The following is a 23,714-nucleotide window of genomic DNA, read 5'->3' as shown; positions in this document are numbered from 1 at the left end:
TTCTTTCAGCAAAGATTCCATCTTTATTATGTGAGATGACATATTGTGTTCAGCTACAGACTGTGTCTGCAAGTCTGGAAGGACTGTAACCTGTTTCAGTAGCTTACCTGGAGAAACCTGAGTCTTTTAAAAAATAACCCACAAGTGACCAAAAAAGAGCCAGCTTGATTTTATGGCATGGGGAAGTTAATGCTGAGGCTCCAGAGCCTTACAAAAGGTTTGCTACAAAGCCAAAGTTATGATGCGATTCGCTGTAGAAACTTGCAGTTAACTTATCGCAAGACTTAAGCTGTTCTTTAATTCCGTCTGCCAGCACAAAAGATTTTTTTAGGTTTAAACTGCATCTAAATTCTTTGTAGGAGAGGAGAAAGTGAATGAAAGTAGTAATGGTGCAGGTAACAGAAATCACCTGAGCTTCCTACAGAGTTTTTCAAGTTTTCTTTTCAGTGGACCGAGGTGTAGGAGCGGGAAGTGGAGAGTGCTTTGTTCATCCAGACGTGCTTGTTCAGCTTTTGCTGATTTTCCTTGCATCATTTGAAATCTCAGCCTGTTGTGGTTTCCTCTAGATAAGGAGCTAGATTTGGCTTGAGCCAAACACTGACGTCTCTGTGAGTGAAGATTAAGCTTTATTCAGGTGGGCTGAAAATTCAGCTTTACATTACCTGTTTCCTTACTGTCTCCTCTCTCTCCACGATCAGGTGAGATTGCGTGTAACGATTTTGGCCTCATTTTGAAGCTAAAAGGATAATACAAAGGAGCAACAGGAGGGCATTGCTAAGTAAATTTGAGGTCTCTGGGCATTTGCGTTTGCACTTTTTTGTTGTGTTTTGAGGGGAGCATGAAGAAGAAACCAGCCTGTATTTGAGAACAGTCTGAGTTCTGGGGAACCTGAATCTGCTCGGAACCTTCCTAGTCCTACGGGGAGCTATTTTCAGAGTTTGTCCACCATTGTTTGTGATCCGAAATGACTTCAGCAGCGTACAAGCTTGATGAAAAGGCCCTTTGATCTGACTAAATAAATAATAAAGAGGCCAGGAAAAGGGGAAGTAAAGGGTTTAGGGGGGGTAATGGTGATGGAAGCTCGTTGCAAATGGTTTTGAAAATTCAAAGGTCTCTGTGCACACAGGAAAAGGAAACAGATCCTTGGTGGTTATGCCGCATCAGAAATACTCGTAATGTGGTATATAGTGAATGTGCGATGTAGCCTGCTTGCTGTTTAAGGGAGAGGTATTTGAAAAGACGCCAACAGTCAGCTCCTCTAGACAGGGTGATTTTTGTCTCTGTTGGATGGATCCTGGCTGCTGTGAAAGAACATGGGGGAGAAGGGGGGAGGAGAAAGGTTCAGCTGGCAAGGTTTCCAGTAGGGGAAGCAACTGAAATTTGTCTTCAAAGCTTTGGGAATCTAATGAGGTTACTTTTTAACCTAAATAGCTGCACAGAGGAGACGTTTCCTTTGCAAGCAAGTGCTGGAGCAGTAGAACAATTGCAAGACTAATCCATAAATTACAGAGCAGCGTAGCAAAGGAAGGCAGTGAGTCCTCTATTCCCCTCCCTCTCCTGCACACTTTAAGAAAAGCCGTCGTTTAGACAAGAAACCTTCTGTGTTCCTAAAGGTGCAGCTGGGTAATGGTGCGAGGATTTTGAAGGCGTGGGATTTTCGGGAGCGCGTTTGCCTCGCACCGGAGTGTCTTTGCAGCCTCTCTGGAATGACAAAGTCTTTTCAGAGGCTCTGGTTTCCCTGCTCGGTGTTTCTGGGGTTACTCCGGGTTGCTAAATGTGTGCATTTTTTGAACTGCACGTCAAGGAAACAAAGCCCCTTCTCTCTGCCCGGGAGGCCACACCCTTTGCTGCGGGTTTTTCCCCTTATTGTTCCGGGGAATTTGAGGGTGACCTAACGATGCGGTTAAATAAAACTCGTTGAGCAGGATAAACATTGGGGAATTCATAGCATTCTCATGCTTCACCCTCCCCAGTCTGGGAAAGGAATGGGCTGTGTGGTAAGTTTAAACCAGTTTGCAAACAGTTTGCCTCACCTGCTCTTGGGCGCTGTAAGTTTGGGAACACGTATGTGTTCATAATGATGTTGGTTTAATGTAAATACTGGGCATGCCAGAGGCATCTGTGCTGTTATTTGGGAGTTTTAAAGAAAGTTCAGGAGAGGGCTGGCTGCAAGTGAAGCTCCCAAATCCTATTCTCTCCCTAATACCTCAGCTGCACTTTCACATTGGTGATGAAATCAAACCTTGAGGTCCAAGAGAAGAAGCCTTGGGATCAGTGTCCTGGGGGGTTGCAGGGTCTCCTGTGGCAGAACAGCCAGAGAAGGGGGGTTTTGCTGTAATTTTGGGTGCAAAGGAGCCTTGCTGTCTCTGCGATTCAAGCGCCATCCTCTGCTCGGGGCCCAAATGACTGAGCTCCTGCTGTGGTGATTAATCCCTTTAACTTCACAGAAACTTTTTTGAGAAGGAGGTCTGCAGAATTTGTCCCATAATTAGCAAATCACTTGTGCGCACTGCGTTCCCCTGGCAGCATCAAAGTGGAAGATAATCAGGTATGACTAGGGAACAGCACAAAAATGCATCAGTTTGATTTCAGCTGGCTAATGGAGCGCAGTCCGCGCCCTCCTGCCGACAGCGTTCCCTGCTTTGAGCAGGAAGGCTGTGGAACAGAGGGGAGCTGGAGCTGCTTGAACGTGAAACAGGGAAGGGAGAAAAAGTTTTAACAAGCCGGAGACCTTTCCTGATCTCTCGGTTCTTCTGCCCTCCCCGTGTGGTTGCTGGACCCGCGGATCTCCTGCATGACGCGGTGTTTGCAGTCCTGGCAGCCTCGGGGCTCCCGATGGGCAGGTTTGCTTGCGGAGCTGCCCTTACTCCGTATCTCTGGCTCCATGACTTAAAAGCTAACATGACCCTTGTTGCAGAGCCATAAATCCAGTTTGCACTTGGCAAGGGACCGTAAGGGAAGCAGGAATTCTTCCATGATACAGTCTTCAAAATGAAGTGACCCTTAAAGTTATGCTTTTAAACTAAAACACTTGTGGGAGTTATTGCTCTGCGTTTTTTTCCTGCATTTGGAGTTTTCAGGTCGTTACGACACTGAGGCAAATGGAAGGAGATCACTTAATTTTGTTTTCCATGTATTTTTTGCATGAAGTGGTTAATAGAGATGTAATTTTGATTACTACTGCAGGGTTACCCGACAACTGGATCTCTCATGGGGGGAAGTTTCTACTACCGTTCTATCTACAGTTCTGTTATTTGACCCCAGTAGTGATTTGTACCTTAACATTTTGCAGTCTGGCTTAAAAATCTTGAAAAATCCAGTTGTGTTCGTTTACCTTTCTGAATCTCTCAGTCCAAAATTGGTTCACCAGAGAAATAAACTCTGCAATTCTCATGTTAATCTGAGGCATCTCAGAGCCACAGATTTTGAACCCACAAAAAATACATACATAAGACAAAACTGAAAGTAGTGGGGGTGCTAAAAAGTTCTTTGAACATGTATGTAGAAGTTTGCTTACAAGATCTTAAAAGGTCTAGTTGTCACTGTGAGGTTACTCGGATACTTTTTTAAGACAGGATGTATTAGCCCAGTTGCATTGTCTCTTTTTGCTGGGGGAATATAAACACATTTGTGACATATTGGAAACTCTACTGCTGTTCGTAATGCAGCAGAACTAGAGGTTCCCAGCTCTCACGTTTTAGCTTGAACCCACAAGATTGACGTTATTTCAGGGTTATGAGAGGCTTTGGATGCAAGTGCCAAGATGCTGGAAATCTTGGAAGTGTTTCCTGTTTAGAAATATTGAGCCATGATTTCCTAGAGTTGTTCTTTAGAAAAGGTGTTTTAAAAAAGCCGTTATCGTGCGTGTCAGTACAAAGCCTGTCCCCCAGAATTCAGCTGCTGCTGTTGTTTGACCATCTTAGTGTTCCTTCCATCAGTTCTCAGGTCCTGCAGCAGTGGAAACGTTCAGCCCAGGGCAGAATAACCAGATGCTTTTAGCTCAGATTGTTAACGTTGGCATTGAAATAGTCCTCGTTAGGCTTATGATATTAACACACTAGGATCGGTGGAGTCAGTGAGTAGCTGCTTCAGGTTGTTTTCAGCCTGGAAGAGGGTAGTTTGCAGGTTAAAAATTCGAAAGGTGTTATTTTTCTATGAGGCAGACTGGCAATCTGTCTCTTTTGATCCAGCCTCTGTTGGTCACTGTAGATTAAATGTCACAGCAAGGTTATTCCCTAACTGATCATAACAGACATGCGTGGTGTCAGGTAAAGAATAAGCTCAAGGAGATGAGTGGTTTCTGAAGGTGCAAAGTTTTAATTCTGCACATAACTGAGCTAAGAAAGGAGCTGGAAACCACCTGAGACAAAGCAGACGACCTTGAGCATGGCAATGTGACAGCCTGGCCTCGTTCTTCCTTATGAGAACTGGCAAATAAAGGTAATGAAATAAATGCATCAATAAGTAGAGCTGACCTCCCAGGAGAGAAGAACCAAATTGCTGCTACTAAACTGAACATTCCTGAGGAGATTAATCGCGCATCTCTCTTTCTGTATGACCCTTGAGATCCTCATTCTGCATGTGATCACGTCTGGGGAGATACAGCTCCTGCAGTGGTGGTGCTGGCAGGGACCACAGTCGCCTGAGTGTGAGAAAGAGAGGAACAGTTACTAGAGCAGTAATTACTTGTTTTTTCCTAAGTGAGAAAGGCTAGATTTGTTTCCCCATAAGGAATCTGAGCATCAGCTTAGAGGTTTCTAGGCACCTACTCTTCTGGAAAGCAGGGAAATGAGACATAAGATGCGTGATATTAAAATAGCGAACCCTGTGCTGGGCTGAGAACGTACAAACTCCTACACACGCTGCCAGCCAGATGTGAGTAATGCAGACGTTTCCTCTTTGGACGAGTATGAAGTGTCGGTGAATTCTTTCTGCAGAGAACAGGAAGGATGATGCTGAGTGTTTGCACATCGGCTGAGGAGCCCTTTGTGTAACCCTTTAGCTCCCAGTTCAGCTTTGCGTTTGCTGTTGTCAGCAGTGCTGCTGGGGTGCTGGGAGGGCTGTGCTGTGGTACCTCCAGCACCTCCTGCACTCAGCACAGTGGGCGCGCAGGGTCCTTCTATGAGCCACGGGGCATTTTCTAGCAGCTGTGGCCGGGGGAACAGCAGTGTGAGCTCTTCCAGCTGCGGGGTTGAACTGCATCCCAAAGGGTGGGAAGTTTTCTGGGAGGAACGGGGTGTTTCAGAACACGTGGAACTGCTGCGCTGGGTCTGCACCAGGCCAAGGCTGCAGCGTGGTCAGGGAATGACTTCAACCGCTCCAATAAAGAGCATCCAGAGAAGTTAAAGGTTGAGTGTCTTTGGAGGAGGAAGCAAAGCCTGCTTTCTGAGCTCATCCAAGCACATTAGGTCCACACTGTCTCCTAAGAGCTTTCTTACTTGGCTAATACAGCAGAAGCTGAGCTGGGGATCTCCAGCATCTGGACAATATGAGCTGGTGTAGCTTGGCGTTAATTCTGCGATAGACTCAAGCGTGTTACAGACTGCTGGGGCTGTCTTTGATCTCCTATACAGGTTATTGTTAGGAGCAGTAAAGACACCTACTGCATAAGAGCAGGGCAGGTTCTGTACCAAAAGGCTGCTCCTGATTCTGAGGTTGGTGTTAAAATCCTTTAACTGTCTTATTGGACCAGGCTGCAGCTTGTCAGTTGATATTTCAGAAAGCTCAAGTCAGTGCTGCTGGCACGCTAACAAAAAACTTAGCCAATCCCTTTAATTTGGTAGCCTGAATTGCAGAAGAATATAGTTTTCTCCACAAGAGATGGCATGTTCCAGGACAGAGCAGAAGAGACCGTTCCTAACAGTCCTCAGTTTAGGTGTTTTCTCCACAAAGAGTGAAAAATAGTTATAAAAATAATTTTGGTCAGTAGTTGTTGATGGAGTTTCTCCTGGTGTTTCTGTACAAAATAGACTCAAGAGGAAAGGATTTCATGCACTTAGAATATATTGTCCAATAATTCTTTGATTTTTGGAGCATATTTATTTGAAAACAAACTTATAAAAATGAGGAAAGCCTCGCATGAGTCTTTTGTGTGGGAAGACCTGTGCATGGGAGCGACACAGGTCACCCCACGCCTTGTCACGGGCTCTGTGCACCGTTGTCTGCGTGACTTTGACGGAGCTCCTGCTCTCTGTTTTCCAGGCAGAACCCAGATGTGCAGCTGCAGCTACAACAGAGACCACCTCACCACCACAGCCCAACTTCTTCTTTGACTTCCCTGGGATCTTTGACTTTGCTTCAGTCTCCGCCGCCATCCAGGCTGTCCCCTTCCCAGCATCAGCCGCCTCTGACCCCGAGCCAGGGAGACCCTGGTGCTCTGCCGCGGCCCCAGCCGCCGTTCCTGTCAAACCAAGTCCATCAGGGAGATCTGTACCGACTATGCCAGCCCTTCCTAGGCGCGCAGCAGCAGCAGGGCGATTCCTATTCAGTGATGTCTCGGGCTCAGCAGATACCTTCCCCGTATCAGCAGATGCAAGTAGATCCTTTTGCCATAGTTTCCAGGGCCCAGCAGATGGTGGAAATCCTGTCAGAAGAGAACCGGTCACTACGACAGGAGCTGGATGGGTGTTATGAGAAGGTAGCCCGGCTGCAGAAGGTGGGTGGTTTTGGATATCAAGCACCCTCCTGTGTCTTGTATCATCCATAATTGAATCATCTAATCTGCAACTGTTCCATTCCTTGCTTAACGGATTGATTATCTGCTTTAGAGTCTTTTAGATGCAGATTGATTAGGCTGTATCCTGCCCTTTTGAGCAGCAGCTTAACTTTCTCAGAAGACAGAATCAAAGCCTTCAGTTTTATTCTAACAGTTTATTGACCATGGGCAAAAGAGCATCCGTATCAGCTGTGTTGAAGAGGCTGACTGCTTGGCTCGCTTGGTTAAATTGAAGCTGCTGTTCTTATGTGCAGGATAGCAGCAGGCTTCATTTTCCCATCAGTCCAAAAGACTCTAGAGACTGGAGGAAGGGCCCGTTTGGAATGACATGAGACCAGAGTCACTCAAGGAGACAACAGGAGACGTTGCTATAAAGCTGGTTGGCAGGACATTGTGCAAGACAAGTGCTGCTGCTATGGCTACATTAAAGACATTTGGACTGCAGGACTGAAACTAACTCTTCTTTTGTCACTCCCTCAGTACCCCACAACTTCCATGACAATTTAGTATCTTGTTTTGGATCGAGCTATTTGCCACATTTGGTTTTATGAAACGAGTAAGCGATGCTAAGAAGTTTTAAAAAATATCCCAGTGAGACCTATCGTTAACGTGCATGTGTAGAGGAATTTTCATTGCAGCCTCCCAGAAATAACTTGTTGGTGACCAATGGTTTAGTGCTGTGCAGCGGCTCAGCTTTGCTGTGGCCTTGCAGCTGTGAAAGGGCTGACGGTCCCTGCGGGTCAGGCCTTGGCGTCCCTTGCTGTGCTCTTTGCACTCAGCGGTCTCCAGGGCCGTAAAAGTGTGTGGCGGCTTTAAACACTTACTTGAGTTCAGGTGACCAGTGTGGCTTTCCACACTCATTATTCCTTGTGTTACCTCTTTCCAGGGACGTATTATTTGCTTTGTTGTATTTTTCTGGAAGGTTCCTGGCCAGGAAATGCTTTAGAGCTTGACAGCTTCCTGATAATGAAAGAAGGGTAAAAATTCACTTCCCTCCACCCTGCTGTTGATCACTGGCTGTAGATGATACTGATGGGGTTTGCTGTTGCGTGGACCCATATTTCCACAGCAATGCAAACCCCTGCCTGGTAAGGAGAGACCGAGGTGAATTTCCTTCTGCTCTGGGTGATCAGAGAGGCCAGATGGGAGGATAAAACATATTTTACTGCAAATGTTTCCCTTCCCCCATTTAGTAAACTGAGTATTTAAAAGCACAACAAAGTTGTTGAAGTGTAAACGCAGGACATCAGGAGGTTTTATTATGGATTTTGGACCATAACAATTACAGATCTGCAGAGTTTGTCAGTAATGCAAGATCTGCTGCTAGCATTTTTTAGCATAGTTTTGTCTGCTTTTCTTGTTGGATTTTATTTACTTGACTTGATATCACATTAGCTATTTATATAAATGTTTTTTTCCCAAACTAACAGTAAGTGCCAAACTGCTCCCGCCTTAGAAAAAAAATAGATTACATTTGCACTTCTTCAATTTGCTGTATCTGTGCTCAGATCTTATTGGGGAACCAGAGCTGGAGTGTGAAAGGAGGGTCCAGATCTTCATTTCAACCATTAGTATTTACAGAGAAGGGTCCATCACAAACCCAAGACTGTATCATTTTACTTAATGTATAGATGCAGGTTTCTGTCAGTAAAGCTTGACAGAAAGTAATGTCCTTTCTGAGACTGAATGAAAAGAATTGTTAGTGATAAAAGAGTAAGTGCTTGTTTTCACTTCCACTGCAGCTGGAAACAGAAATTCAGCAAGTTTCAGAGGCGTACAAAAACCTGGAGAAATCGTCCTCTAAGCGGGATGCCCTGGAAAAGGCCATGAGAAACAAGCTGGAAGGAGAAATTCGGAGGCTGCATGATTTCAACAGGGATCTAAGAGGTGAATGGAGTAAAACTTCTGTTGTTCGATTTTTTGTTTGTTTGTTATTGTTGCACTTCTTTGGCAGGACAGTGTTTTAGTGTGAAATCGCTGTGTCTGTTGGCGCAGCTGGGATGTGACAAGATGCTCAGGTACATTCAGTAGCCTGAGGTTTTAAGCGCTTGCTGGGAGTGCAGGAAAGGCAGGTTCAGGACGGCGCTGCAGCCTGTTTCTCATTGAGAAGAAACATGTGATAAGCCAAACACTACAAACCAGATGCAAGCCTGGAATTCCCTCTTGTCTTATATCCTAGACACAATTTGTACAATTTGTTCAGTTTATACAAATGGAAAGACATTTTGCTGACTGCCTAATCCCACACCAGGCATGTTCACTTTATTTCCTGTCCAGTGACCCTTTTGCACTGACATACAAACTGCAGGCCCCCTGTTCTTCCTGAAGGTCATGTCATTCCTTATCGATGCAGGCATCTGGTTTTTTGGATCTCCCTTGGTTTTCCAGAGTGAGATGTTATTAGTGTCTGGTTCTTGCTAAGAGGCTGAGGCACAGTGACGGCAGGCAGCGCAGACTGATGGTGACTGGTATTTGACCTTAACGTGGGTCAGAGTTTATGCATTAGTTTGAAAGGTGAAAAATGTGCAATTTGAGATGTCCAGAGGTGCACAATTAGGCTTTTAAACTGTAAGTTTAATTTTTAATGAAATCCTTCTGATTGTCCTACATGTCATCTGCTCTCATTGTCCCATGGCTCTTACTAAGACTGTGTTCCCAGAAATTGTTTTATATCCAGGAATAAGGCCGTACAGTGGCCAGTGCTGTTGAGGGGATGGTACACGAAGGCCTGCATTAAATAATCTTATTAATAATAAAACACAACATAAAGATTTCATTCTTATTTTCATACACTCGTATGAATTTCTAGCAACCTGCAGCAGCAGAACTGTTAAACTGTCCTTAGGGCTTTACACTTTTCCCTAAAGTCAGGTAATTGGACAGCAGTGATTTAACCTTCTATTAAGATTTAGTGGAGAATTATAAGGAAATCTTTTAATTGCATGGTGAGGTTTATTTGGGTGGAAAAAATAGGATGTCTTAACATTTGTAAAAATTGAAAAGATAAACTTCTTATGTGTTATAATTGTTTAAAGTAATTTCTTTGGAATTTTATTTAATCTATTTTGTCTCATTGAGGATATTTTCTCAAGGACTTAATTAGAAACATTCCAGAAGCGAGTGCCAGCTTCTCATAGGCTTTTTACTTTTGGCTGTGTAGAATCGGGAGGTCCTTTCCCCTTCCTTGCATTAGAAATGTCCTGAGCAGACGTGACTTAATGCTTGTTAGTTTCTAATTATTTACTGTTCCTTTTGTTGAAAAATCTTGCAGAACGTATGGAGACAGCCAACAAGCAGCTTGCGGAGAAGGAGTTTGAGGGGTCTGAAGACAATCGGAAAACCATTTCTCAACTCTTTGCACAAAGTGAGTTATGCAATAATTTGAGTCACCAGAAGCGCTCTGGTCGCCCTGGGAAGGGGAACAGCGCGGCGGGTTAGCGTAGTTCAGACCTGTTGGTTCTCTGCCGGGACAGAAATCAGGGCGGTGAACAGTCCAAACCTGGCAGTGGGGAGAGGAGGAGGGATTCAAAAATTCCTTTTGTCAGTATGTAAGGTCCACCTGATGGCGTTTATTAGAGATTTTGAAGAAAATGTGAACTGTAAAATTAGGGTTTACCCCAGGATGTACAGGATAATTTATCTACCTGTTTTGTCCCCAGTAAGCTTTGGAATTAAACCTTTCCAAGCTGACAAGGTTCTCGGCATGATTTAAGGCCAGGGGAACTGAAACATGGTAGGTCTCCTATCTCTTTCCTCTTTAATTTGCCATTGCCCTCTGCAGTGCAGCAAAACTAAAGGGGATGAACGCTGCCCGGTATGCTGGGCTGGGTAAGGGAGCTCTGTGCACAGCAGTGGATTTATCACAAGGCAAAACAAAATGAGGGATGTGAAATGCTGCTTTTGCTCTGTACTGGAATGTCTTGAGGCCAACAGTGGCGAGCCAACTTTTCTCTCATCCCATAGTGTACTCCACCCTTCTGACAATGCTCACTTTTCTCCAATTGTTATATAAAAAGGTAACGCAATAAAATTGCAAAATAGAGATTTTCTGTGGTGTAACACCACACTGCTGCTACTCTGACAAATGCTGGTATCCCTCTCTTGTGTTGTGTTCAGCTTATTTCTTGTGGCTTATGTTGCAAGCAGGCGGCTGTCGGGGTGTGAATTCACAGCTCCTGGGGGTAGTGGAAAGTCTGAGTTTACTCTTGCATTCAACTGGTTGGGTGGACTTTGAGGTTCGTAGGTTCACCCGGAGAGGTGGGAAGGTCCAAGCTGGGAGGCCTTATGTTCCATTTCTCCTTTTGTACGAACACGGAAATCACAGTGCTGCATTTTGTCGGTCCCAGTGTTTCTAGGGGTGCTGTAGGCACTTGTCAACTGAAGCAGTACCCATCTGGGGAAAAGTCTGGAACAAAACCTCCAAAAGCCTTGCTGTGAGCACTTACAGATTAACGAACAGACTGCTGGCACTGCCTGATACCTGCTGGCCTACGGCCACCCTGTCTCGTCTCGTTCTCTGCAATACATTTTAGCATGCTGACACCGTCAGCAACTCATTTCCAGGGCGGAGGAGACACACTGGGATGGGAGAGATGGGGAAAAGAATAGGCAATGGTGACATTAGCCTCTGTGTCTGATGTCACAGGCTCGCTCTGAGTTGCAGTCAGTTTGCTCTGCAGAGTTGTGGGTGCTGTTGGTGGACAGGTTTGTTTTGCAACCTGTGTGTGGGCTGTGTTGATTCCCTAGACGAAGGGAATCTTGAGCTACTCCGTGTTGCTAAAGCTTTGCTCCTGGCTCTCTGCTGGCAAAAGAAAGGGAATAATTGTGGTCCTGTAAATATAGTTATGCACATGCTTGCACAAACGGGCCTGTGTACTCCATATGCAGTCTGTCCTAACACCCAGGATCTTGTTCCTGTTTTTCAAGCCTTCCACTCCTTGTCCTCATTCCTTTGTCGTGGGATGTTGGTTTCTGGAATGCAGTTTCTCTGGTGTCATCAGTGCTGGGTGTAGATTACTCCAGGGAGTATTCTGTGGTTATGTATCCAGCAAGTGTGTTAATGTTATCGTTGTAGCTGGTTGGCTTCTGCTGGGAATGACTAGACAAGGGACACCAGCACTCTGTTGTGGCTTTGCTTTACACCTATTTGGTTTTTTTTGTGAAGACGGTTGCCCTGTTCCTGAAACACACAGCATAGCTGCTCCCCCTAGGTCCAGCTCTTTCAGGGGAGCAGCAGCAAAATACCAGCTGCTATGCTTGGGGTGGCTTTAAGGCATCAGACTTGAACCCCCAGCGCTGTGCAAAAGGCTTTCTTGACCTGCAGGTCTGCTCCGAGCACTGACAGAACAGGTACACGTGCCTCAGATCTGGCCCAGGGGGGCATTTTTAAGGGCACTAGAGGAGGACTGAGGAGCTCTCGTTGCTCACGTGTTTTCTGACTGCTCTGATGGTGCCGCCAGCAAAGCGGGACAATGGGGTGTTACTTTGAGAAGGAGGACAGCTGCCCCAAGCAGGACAGCCTTCCTGTTGGTGGGGTCAGAGTGAGAAAAAGGAGCACAAGTTTTTCAGGCTCAGACGTCTGCCATCTCCTCTTCGTAGCTGGGAATATTAAAATCACCCAGTTTGTTTTCCACTGCTGAAAGCTCAGAAGTAAAGAGGTGCCAAGTTTCACTAACCATCTGCATAATCAGAGCAAATTCCCTAACTGTACTGAGTGATGAGTGTTCTATTCCTTCTTGCTAGCATTGGGGCACATTGTTGCTTGAAGGTAGCATGCTTGTTTTTCATGGTTACAAGTCCTCCTCTTCCTTGAAAGCCATGTGCTTCCCCCCCCCACACGCCTTAGCACTAGATTTGCATTCTCTCTCTTGTGCAGAGTTCCAGTACAATCTTTCCTTCACCTTTGGAGTGAAAGGCTCCTGAAAGCTAGAGGACTGTCCGTTGATAACTCTCACTTTTTTTTGATAGACAAGGAAACACAGCGGGAAAAAGAGAAACTGGAAATAGAACTGGCTGCTGCGCGCTCTACCAACGAGGACCAACGAAGACACATCGAGATCCGAGACCAGGCCTTGAACAACGCTCAGGCCAAGGTGGTGAAACTGGAGGAGGAGGTAAGGATGCCGGGAGAGAGAAATCAGGATGGCGTGGGTTCCGGTAAAAGTGAGTGTGGCAATGAGTTTGTCTTGGGCAAGGTATAAGGAAATGTGCTTGCTTCAAAGCTATTTATGTCGACTTAGCTTTGTGTTGGTTAGCTAAACCACTGAACTGTGCACAAATCTGTGTTTCCTTGGAAGTGGTTTTGTCTAAGCAGCCATGTTTCGTTTTCTTTTTGTTTCAACTGATAAAAGTGGCTGGAGCTGAAATCCCAGCCCTGGCAACCTCCTGAACTTGGCAGAAATTCAGATCTGGATGGACTTTTAACTAATATCAAATGAATGCAACTTGTCTCCTTGCCAGGTGTTCCACTTACACCAGCGTACCGTGGTGCACAGTGCAGATCACCGTATGTGCCCAGCATTTGTAATAAGCTGGCCGTGACCTTGGTTGTTTTCTCTCCTTTTCCTCCCCTCCGAGAGGGGATAATGCATTTGAGCTGCTTAGCTGGGCAGCTTTCACAGCGGTTTCTTTTGTAGCCGTGTCCCTGCCACTCACACGCGGTTCTCACCTCGCTGCCCTTCTGTGTCATAGTGTCCGTCCTCTTTCCTCCCGCCTACTCCTTTCCTCTCCAAGGCTCCATTTCCCGCTCCCGGCTTCTGCTTCCGTTACTCCTACTCTTCCTCCGTAGAGAGCCTCTGGAGGAAATCTCATGGCCCAGCACACTTCCTCCACAGCACGTTTGTTCTCTGCTCCTTGGATTCTGCCATCTTCCTGCCCTCTAGCACTGGCCATCACCTTCACTGCAAACATTGGCAAGGCCACTTAGAAGCGTCTCTTGGGAAGGTGCTCATGACACGGCTGGTGGTGGCCAAGCCACGCTTCATGCTGCCCCAGAGACCATCTCCTTGGCCTCTTTTGCCTCTTGTCTCCAGGCTGAAGCTGTGAGCTTTGAGGGCCAGGAGCTCCCATTTGTACAGCACTTAGCATCGCCAGCACTGGGGAACCAGGTTCTGTGCAATACGAATGATAAATAAAGAACAGAGTCAGAGAAATGCTTAAATATCACTGACCACATTCAGCCTGGCGCACAGTTGACAAGTCCATTGATTTCACTGAAACTGCACCCTCTCCTGGCAAAGCTGACTCGCACCTTCGTTGCTCGGGGGCACAGGGATCATTAGGTTATAGGGCAATTTAAACTTGACATGATTCTCTTTGGCTCTAAAACTACTGTGTCACTCAGTCCTGCAATGTATAGGAGCTCTTTGGCTTCCATTCACATTTCAGCACCTTATTACGCTAAAAGCCTAGTGTTTGACTAACTTTAAGTGCACAGGACATCCTTTTGGCAGCCCTGGCACCATTCACATGCTTGGAGTCAACGCGTATGGAGGTGCATGGCACACGTATGGCACACGTATGGCACACGCAGCACCTGGCCAGGTCGAACCTCTGTGTGGGCACTAATATTGGCTCCCTCACAGTACAGTTGAAGTCTTTGGAGGTAATAATAACTGTATGTTGTCTTTTCAAAAGACCTCTATTGTTTTACCAGAAGAATTTGGTTCAGCACCGTTGCAAAGTATTTCTGCCTAGGTAGAGTAGTAAAATAGGTAAGTTACTCTGGGCCATATTGCATGATAGCTTAAAAACCACACATATGCTGATACAGAGTGAAATGCCCTGGTCTCGACTGCATGAGGGCTTGTGGTCGTTTGCATCCAGCCTTTGCTCGGATCCCAGGGTGTGCAGGAAGTGCCACCCTTCCTGTTGTAGATAAATATGGAAGCGTCTCAGTGAGGGAAGGGGAATTAACTCTGCGTTTTCCTAGAGGTGAGGGGGAATAAGGGGAAACGGAAGGGGTAAAAAGTCACTTTTGCAGGTTTACCAAATCACTTTTTAATGACATACTTAGGCTTATAAAGCATTTGTTGCCTCATTAGTAGTAAATTGTGGGAACTTCTCAAATCCCCAAGCCGTTTAGTAACTTACCGAAAGACAGCCAAGCGAGCTGTTCAGTGCTCAGGGCGCCATTCAGAAGGGACTGTAAATGTCAGCCTGAGTTAGTGACGTTCATTGACCAAGATATATGAACTATTTGTCAATTATTTATTTGATTCCTGCCAGCTTAATCTGAGTTCCTAGTCCCTGTAATTGTCAGGAATTTCCAAACTAGTCCTGCAGAAGAGGGTGGAGTTTCTTCTGCCGAGGTTTGGCAGCCGCTCTGGCTCAGGGCCTGAGGGAGCTGTGCATATTTCACTTGTTGCATCCTGTAATGTAAGTTTTCAGCTTTTTTTCCCCCCCACTTCTGTTTTGACTTCCTATTAAGTAGAGTTACCCTGCCTTATATTCACCATATCCTTTATAAAAATAACATTTCCGTTCTAATGAGACCCATAAGCCATATATCACTATAGCTGAATTTAAATATTGCATTTGAATGGGAACTTCCAGATTCTTTTTAAAATCCTTTGCCTGAATTGCTAGTTAGGGCAAAACCACTCATCTGTAAAATGTAGACACTTGTCTATTCCTGTGGAGCTTCGAGGACTTTTATGTACATTGCACTTTATCATCCAAGTTAGAGGAAAGGAAGAGATGAAGGGACGCTGAATGTGATGGAGAAAGGAACAGAAGCAAAAGTGGACGTTCGCAGGGTTGAAATGACTCTTCAAATTTAGAGCAAGCTGTAATAAAAGTTTTAGATAGTGTGGAGTTTGTTGTTGCAAAGTGCTAAAAAGGGTGAGTGACCATGGGTATTTCAAACAAATATGTCTACAAACAGGCTTGCTAAGTATGTGTCTGTTTTATATGGAATATTTAAACTTTACTACGTCTCTACTATACATAAAGTAATTAACCCGTATTTTCACTTCTCCATTTTCTTTCTTCGCTTTAGCTGATGCTCCACGGTAATGCATATGTCAGTAGCTTATTAAAATTGTTTCTAGCAAAGTATTATCCTGGTTTTTAAACCTCAGATTATTTTCATTACGTGCAATAAACAATAAATTTGAGATAAATCAAATATATTTGAGGCGAAATACATGTTGGCTTAAAAACATATATCACAGTCAGAAATCGTTAGCGATAATATTTTGGGGTAAAGCAATGACAGATTCTCCTTTTGGAGCAGGGATCGCCGTGCTGGCCTTGGTTTTGATGCGAGCGCTGATGGCTGCAGCGGGTGGGCAGCTGCTGGCTGGTCACAGATGGCCCGTACGTGTGAGCTTTTAAAACAGCCGCGTTGCCACCACCATCTGCCAGCCCAGCGCACACCTCGAGAGCCTTTGGCAAACAGAACAGATGGTCACACTTCGCTTTGCTCTGGGCCAAGGGCAGAACTGCAGAGTTTATAGAAAGGAGCATCCTGAGCAGGCGGAGGCTCTGGGTAAAGGCTTGTTTGTGATATTGCAGGAGAGAGTTTCACACCAAATACTTCATCGAACCACAACTGCTGGGTGTAGAGGGTACAATTACTACTGCTCTTGCACTTTTAAAGAAAAAAACAAATCCAGAACTTTCATTGAACTTGGTCATTTCTGCTTACTGGGTTAATTCATACCATGGAAGACCACACTTCAAGTTAAAAAATGTTTGTGGGGTTTTTATATAGTGGTATAACTTGTACTCCTTTGCTCCACCGGTGTACAAGCCACTGTTTGAATGAGTGCCTTCAGGAGGCAGCTGTGAAAAACAGGGAATACCACTCAGAAGGCATAAATATCTCCTCTTTCCATTGCAAGGTGTGTGCATGAGGAGGGCAAAGAGTAGCCAGACATCCTCTATATGGATGCAAATTGGGGGCTGGGGGAAGAGAAGAAGTTTGAATGAAATATCTTTTAGAAAAGTGGCTTGCATTTAGGAGCTATAAGATCTTTCAGCCATCAAAATTCAACATAAACCAGATGCCAGAGCTAAGACGACGTATTAACTTCTCACTCAGCTATTGTGGAGAGAAATGGCACCCTATTTCCAATAACACTGAGGGTTCTGGCTGTGAGAAAACATAGAAACCTTCATTTCCAAATGACGTCTATTGTACTTTATATGCTCTATCTGAGATACTTTCAGAACAGAGCTCTGGCTTGGAGGGAAGAGACCCAAAGCAGAGTTTGTGTGCGTGAAGGCTTGTCCGTTTTATTCCACTCACTTCTCTGGCCCTGTAAAAGATTATTCCTGGTCCCCACAGCTTTCTCTCACTTAAATGCTTAGACTGTCAGAGCCACATAACTACTCCTTTCAGGACAGAGTTGCTTTTAGAGAGGACACTTTTTGGATGCCTTGTCATTCCTGGATGCGTAGGGTGGGGAGGAGAGGAAACTCCCTCGCTGTAACTACTGTGTGTGTGTCTTTCATGACCTGCGTTCTTGGAACAACAGAGAACGGGCTTTTTATGGCTGTGTCGCTGCCTGTCGTATTCTGCCTGTTAGCCATTTTCCAGGGGTGGCTTTGGGAATTCTAACTTATTTTAACATAAACAGAGAAACAACATTATGACATTCCCATGCAACAAACGCGGTTCCCCAGCAAGAGGATAGTGTTACCAAATTGCTTCAGCAGGAGTTCTTGCTGAGGGCAGTGGCGCCTTGTTGGGCCTGAATTCAAACAAACCGAGGGTTCAAAGGCATCCTAGAGGAATATATTCCAACTGCAAGAGGGAGAGGTGATTTAAACGTGCTCGCTCTCTTTTATTTTTTACTACATTTCTGCCATAGCACGCAGATTCTTGTGGGGAAACACATTTTCAGCTGCATCTGAAGGAATTCAGCTTTAGGATAAACCCCAAATGTAATGAAAACACCCTGAATATATTAAACAAAGGACTTTGAAGACATCAGAAATAGTGGGTGTGAGAGAAGCAGATGCTGACGAGCGTTCCCAGTTTGCTGAAACAGGAGCTGTCCAAGATGAAGAGGGGAATGGCTGGTTTGTCAAAATGCCTGCGAGGGCTTCTGAATCACTGCTGGCTGGGCAGGAAGTCTTGTCTTCTTCCCCAGAAAAGCTCTTTGCTGAGTAACGCATCTGGAAGTGATGGATCTCTTTACAAAAGAAGATCCTTCCTTCCCCCTCACCTGCTGTGGCCAGGTCTGCGTTTGTCCTGCAGAGGCAGCTTCTCCCTCCCTTGCATCCCGTGACCTGGCAGTGGAGATGCCCCGTTCCCGTGTGCTCCCGCTGGCCGTGCCCTCTCCGGAGCCTTTCTCCTGCAAGGACCTGCGATCTCGGGATGGGATTGCGTGGTTTGTGAAGGACTCTGCTGAGAAGCCCAAATCAAATGAAGGAGCAGGATTTGTTTGGCTTTTAGAGTGTTAATCCCTTTTCTGCTGGGCAGTTGTAGTATTAATCAAGTGTCCCTACTTCTGACAGGAACCTGTTGTCCTTGGTCATTGATTTGAGAGCATGCAAACGTGCTCCGCAGCAGAGAGCCCTGCAGGTTGCCTGCTCCCAGGCATCGTGTTGTCTTAGAATGTCTTGTCTTCTGTGAAAGGGTTCTGAGGACTAGTCTCCGTTTTCTAGGTTTAGTGAATTTATTGAATAATTTCATTCCTATATGTTTGAAGTGCTGGATTCATTTTCCATTGCTGGAAGCCCTGCACTTGAGGGATCTCGGCGTGCAGGCATTTTCAGGCAGTAAATCTTTCTGAATAACTTGGAAACAATTGCTCTTCATGTCAGCCAGACCCTTGTGAGCGATGAATCCCAAGTGCATCCTCCTCCTCCCAGCTGGCTCTCAACTGCAGAAAGCAGCTTTGACAAGGCATAGAGGAAATAAAATGAAGACAGAAATACTCGATTGGGAGGCCAGAGAATCTTTCAGGGGTGTTCCCCGCATGAATTAGCACTTTTGTGTGCTAGATTTCTGCAGAGTCCCAAGCCTGTCGTTGCCTTCTTTATTATTCTTGTCCTCAGCCCTGTTTCAGAATTTCTGTAAACGTCACAGTGGATGTGGAGCGGAGAGTGACTGCTCTTGTTTAAAAGGGTTTAATTAGAAAATCCGGTTGTGAGAGTCGAAGCCCGACCTCTGATACCCGCGTAGGACTTTTCCAAAGCAGTCAGGGATTGAGCTGGAGAAAATACGCACGTGATGGAAGTTGTGCCGTGTCCCATAGGGAATGCCAGGGAGGGCCACGGCCACGCTGAAGCACCGCGCTGTGCTTCCAGACGTGCACTGGGGTTATTTGGGATCTCACCGCCTTCGAGGGGTGTTATCATAAAGATATTATGATGAGTAAAATGCTCTGCATTTTCAGGGCACCCTCCGAGGCAAAAGAGTTACAATACATTATATGAGCATGCGCTTGCTTCTTAGTTACATGCAGTACCATCAAAAGGAAAATAACTATCTTGTCAAATGGATTTAAAATGATATACCGAAGGGCGTGACCGCATCCTTGTGAAGCATCAGGAATGAGCTCCTATCTAGAGCACGTGTTGCAGAGGCCTGTTGCAGAGAATTCCAGTGTCCTTTGATGCCATCGCCCCCATGGTAGATGTTACTGTGGCCTTTGGCACTGAGCAGCCAGTTTTTGTTCTTTGCTGGGAGAGAGTGGGGAATCCATGGCAAATGACCAAGAACAAGCCTCAGCACGCTGCCTTTTCTTTTCCTCCCATCTCACTCATGTCCGCAGCACCCTGGCAATACTCAGGAAACTGCTTCCAATTCCTGGCTTAGGAAAACATGATCGTACTCTTGATCTATGGTCATGAAATCCCTCTGTGCTTGGAGGAATTATTCCTGGTCCTCTTCACATTCAGAGGACAGGTCGAGTCAGATTTAGAAAAGAAGTAGAGAATCCTGGTTCACAGAAAGGTAAGTTGTTCCTCACAAATACTGGAAATTAATGGCACTGTCACAATATGCGCTGGGTTGACTGAGTGCAGGGAGCGCGTGAAATGAAACAGCCTTATATATAAATGATAATTGTGTCCAAAGACACACGGGGAAGGCTGAGTTGTCTGGAGCACAGACATGCCTTTAAAGCTTACTGCACATCTGTGTTCCAAAAAAACTGAACGTGATCTGAGGGATTCCTGAATTAATTCTGGTTTCAAGCCACTAAAAAAAAAAATACACATGCAACCCCCAAATTTTCTAGCATTTCTAATTCTTCCCAATGCTGACAGGTGAAGCGTATTTTGTGAAGCGGAAAAAAAGGCAGCGAAGGCGGCGTGCAGGTGGCGTGGGCCAGTGCGTGTGCGGGCAGCGCCGGCGCGTTGGGCAACGGCTGCTGTTGCAACATCTCACCTGCAGGTTCAGCTGACGGGAGCGCTTTCAAAGGGAATGTTGCCGTGGAATTTCTGTGTCCTCGTTATTTTTTTGGCTGGGCTCGTGGTATTCTTTGAATGCAGGCCAAAATGTTCGTCCGCACATACGCGTATGCAAGTTTGCTAATTATGAAACTAGAAAAATGTTGTCAGCGGCTGCGTTTTGCAAAGAGAGCTTTCCCTGGGTGTTGGAAAGCCTTTCAGAAATTTGCATGCTTCGTGGTAGGTAATAAGAGACAAAATGTCTGTCCTTCCTTCCTTTTTATAGAGAAGAGTGGAGGAGGAGAGCAGATTTTCAAGAGATTATTATTCGATCCAATGCCTATTTCACTGTGAGCGAATTTATTAGGTTGTTCCTTACTCTTGTCCAGGTCAGTAATCTCATGTGCACAACTAAGGTACTGGGTGCTCTCCATTTCTAGGTGCTGCTACTGACTCATAGTTGATCATTTTTGGCTCGTTACACAGAACTACTATGAGCTGCTGTTAATCTAAGTGTAAAACTAGTGCATTAATAGACACTTTATTAGCATCTGAGAAAGCTTAAATAAGTGTTATTAAGCACTACGATCTGGGATAAAAAGATCTATTAAGTATAACCTAGTGGAATATTAAGTTGTTTTAAAATGTTCTTGTCCCTCCCATTGCAAACAAGCAATCAAAGAATAAAAATACCCTTCTACCGTGCCTGTGCTGGTGGGAAGGCCTTTGGCTGGGTTACTCACTATTTATTGTAACTTTTATTATAAAATAGAAATAAATACCTCTAGGGCAGCAACATTCATGCTGTGAGATTAGGTGCCTGCTGACTTTACAAAGAGAAGAAAAAGATACCGTATCTGGGATTAATGGTGTCTGGGGATATTTTTCTCTTTACTATTCCCATTGCAGTCTCTGGGTTGCCTCAAGGAACAGGAGTGTGAAAGGGGAGAATTTCGAAGAAACACATGATAAGGCCCTTTTGGAAGGAAGGTGCGATGTGGGAACGGCTCGTGCTGCTCAGATCAAAGCGCAGCGAGCCCCATGTCCTGTCCCTGCCGAAACCTACCGCAGGTTCCTAGGGAACGCTATCAGAATGGGGCCAACAAATGGCAATGCTTTGCCAGAATACTTTCCGCTTCCAAGAAGGACTTCCTGAGCCAAAAGTGGTGTCTTTTGTCTTTAATATCCCTCAATGGACTTTTCTTCCACGAAGCTGGAGAGTAGCTCTTTGAACTCGCATAAGGGAGCCTGTGTTTTGCATTGTGGTGCTTCTCTAGACTTTGGCTCTGGCTGTTAGGAAAAGTTTCCTTCTTCCTGTGCTGTTTGTATTTCAGGGTTCCTGACAATCAACTAGAAAAGCAATGCCCCAGCTTTGCGGCAGAATGCCAGTGTATTGTGATTGTTAGCGTTTTCCTTAACAGAAAATTATGTCCATAGGTGTGCAGTATTCTATATATTAGAATAGAGTTGAGCCCTGGAGGTGTTCTTGGTTTTAATTCATATTTTAGTTTGGTTTTCTGCCTGAGCTGTGGGTTAACCTTGCTAAGACGGTTATTGGAGGCCTCAGCATTTTGGTTGTGAGGCAGGAGGGCAGCTCGGTTTGCAGGGGGGCGATGGAGGGTGGCGGAAGGGTCGGGGCAGGGGATGGAGCGAGACCTCTGGGGTCACACTGGGCCCAGCCGACCGCGAGGAGCGTCCCGAGTGCTCAAATCAACCTGAGTGCAGCGTGGAGAGAGCACAGCCCGTGTCCACGCTGTTGGTTTATTGTTATGGGACTGGAATAGGATCCTGCAAGTTTTGATTCAGTTTCTGTTTAATCTCATAAAAACCTTGCCAGGAATTTTCAATATTGCACTGGAAAGCATTCCGTCCTTGTGGACCAGCTCTAAACTCCGCTTTTGCTACAGTTACCTTGGAAACGTGTTGAGTCACTGAAACACTCTCTATTATGAACCCAGATGCCCCTTCTAGCCCATTGCTGCTCTCAGTCATTTGCAACAGATAATTATCTCAGTTTCCCCATCGTTACTATGGGGTCTGTGAGTACAAAAAGAACAAATATACCTAACAGAGATGGGAAAAACCTGTAATATCCCGAGTGTTGAGTCCCGAGCAGGACCTGAGGCTCGCTGACAGCAGTCGCCTGGACACGGCTGGCGATTCTGTGCTCTGCAATGTGCACAAAGCCGGAGGTTCACTCGTTCTCATTATTTAACTTATTTTGCATTTCCTTCTTTTGTGGCAGCTCAAGAAGAAGCAGGTCTACGTTGAGAAGGTGGAGAAGATGCAGCAGGCCCTGGTGCAGCTGCAGGCAGCGTGTGAGAAGCGGGAGCAGCTGGAGCACCGGCTGCGCACCCGGCTGGAGAGGGAGCTGGAATCTCTCCGCATGCAGCAGGTACCCGCCAGTTCCCTGGGCCACACCAGGTTTCTTATAGGATTGTACACTGTACCCCACACCACGCATGAAAAGAAGGGCAGGGTTTTTTTTTTCCACCTTGTAAAATTACTAATGTTTTCTAGAATCATGGATTTACTCGCCATTGTGTTGTTTTTACTTGATGTAATTCTTCCATTCCAACCAGACTGTTCAGATAAGAGAGCAAGAGGGGATCCATCACTTGGCAAGATTCAGACATAGCCATGTAGACTGATGGTGTTCTATCTTTAAGGAACCTGGTTCTATTTACTTTTAAATTATTTTTTAAAAATATTGTTCACAGTTTGAGATTTTATATAAAATTAATTAACAACTGGCCTGAAAAGAGACCCTTAAAGAAACTTGGGCATTTTAAAAGCGAAACAAAACCAGCAAAACCAATCCTATAAATGCAGTTGATGGAAACAGATGGGAGCTTCACATAGAGTATATTCTTATGTTTGTAACATGAGTCTTTTTCAGTGAAAAGAATGAATGAGAAGTAGATTGTGCATGGTGTTCTGAACTGGATGTGAAGTTTTAGATTTATTTTGACCTATGTCAAACATAGGTGAACTGTCAGGTTTGTACATGTTACTGGAAATAGGATGCAGGCCTGTGTTCTAAATCACATTTAGTTTCAGGTTATGTTTATCCCCCAACTTCTACCTCCGTATGGGAATGGATACTTAAATCTTACTTGTATTTTTGTGTTGGCTTTAGTAGGAGTGACAATAATGATGAACTTCTCTGTGTTCCCTTTGAACTCTGAACTCCACAGTTTTTGACATTGGGCCTGAGTCAAGACAAAAAAATAGCTTTCTTGTCATGGTTAAGAGTTCTGAACTGAACATAAAATAGCTTGTCTGCCCAATGTATTTTCTTTTTTTTAATTTCTAAGTGAAATGTCCTGCCAGCCCCAGATGAGACCTCCATACAAAACTGGGCTTTTTTTCTTCTTCTTTTCCTGCTTTTGGAAACCAGCGCCAGGGGACATCTCAGACTGCCAATGTCTCGGAGTACAACGCCACGGCGCTTATGGAACTGCTGCGGGAGAAGGAAGAAAGGATTCTTGCTCTGGAAGCTGACATGACCAAGTGGGAACAGAAGTACCTGGAGGAGAGTGTGATGAGGCAGTTTGCTCTGGATGCAGCAGCAACTGTGGCTGCTCAGAGGTAAATGACACTTTTCATAGTACAGAGATGATTTTCTTTTTCCAGCTGAATGTCGTGTTTC

General features: G+C 45.3%; 1 protein-coding gene across 4 annotated transcripts in view; it reads left to right on the top strand.

Annotated features, from left to right (window-relative positions):
- AMOT (angiomotin) overlaps positions 1–23,714 on the top strand; it is a 62,043-nt gene that overhangs the window by 28,992 nt on the left and 9,337 nt on the right. For all 4 annotated transcript variants that reach the window (XM_082062244.1, XM_082062246.1, XM_082062243.1 and 1 more), the window contains 6 exons: positions 6,202–6,655; positions 8,458–8,602; positions 9,987–10,079; positions 12,683–12,828; positions 22,308–22,457; positions 23,463–23,653. In XM_082062244.1, the coding sequence (XP_081918370.1) occupies positions 6,202–6,655; positions 8,458–8,602; positions 9,987–10,079; positions 12,683–12,828; positions 22,308–22,457; positions 23,463–23,653 (1,179 nt within the window). The remainder of the gene's footprint in view (positions 1–6,201; positions 6,656–8,457; positions 8,603–9,986; positions 10,080–12,682; positions 12,829–22,307; positions 22,458–23,462; positions 23,654–23,714) is intronic.

Source organism: Streptopelia decaocto (genome assembly GCF_964273445.1).
Source record: "Streptopelia decaocto genome assembly, chromosome: 10".
In the NCBI taxonomy this organism is placed as follows: Eukaryota; Metazoa; Chordata; class Aves; order Columbiformes; family Columbidae; genus Streptopelia; species Streptopelia decaocto.
The sequence above is the reverse complement of the archived record's forward strand: the minus strand, read 5'-3'. Positions and strand labels throughout refer to the sequence as shown.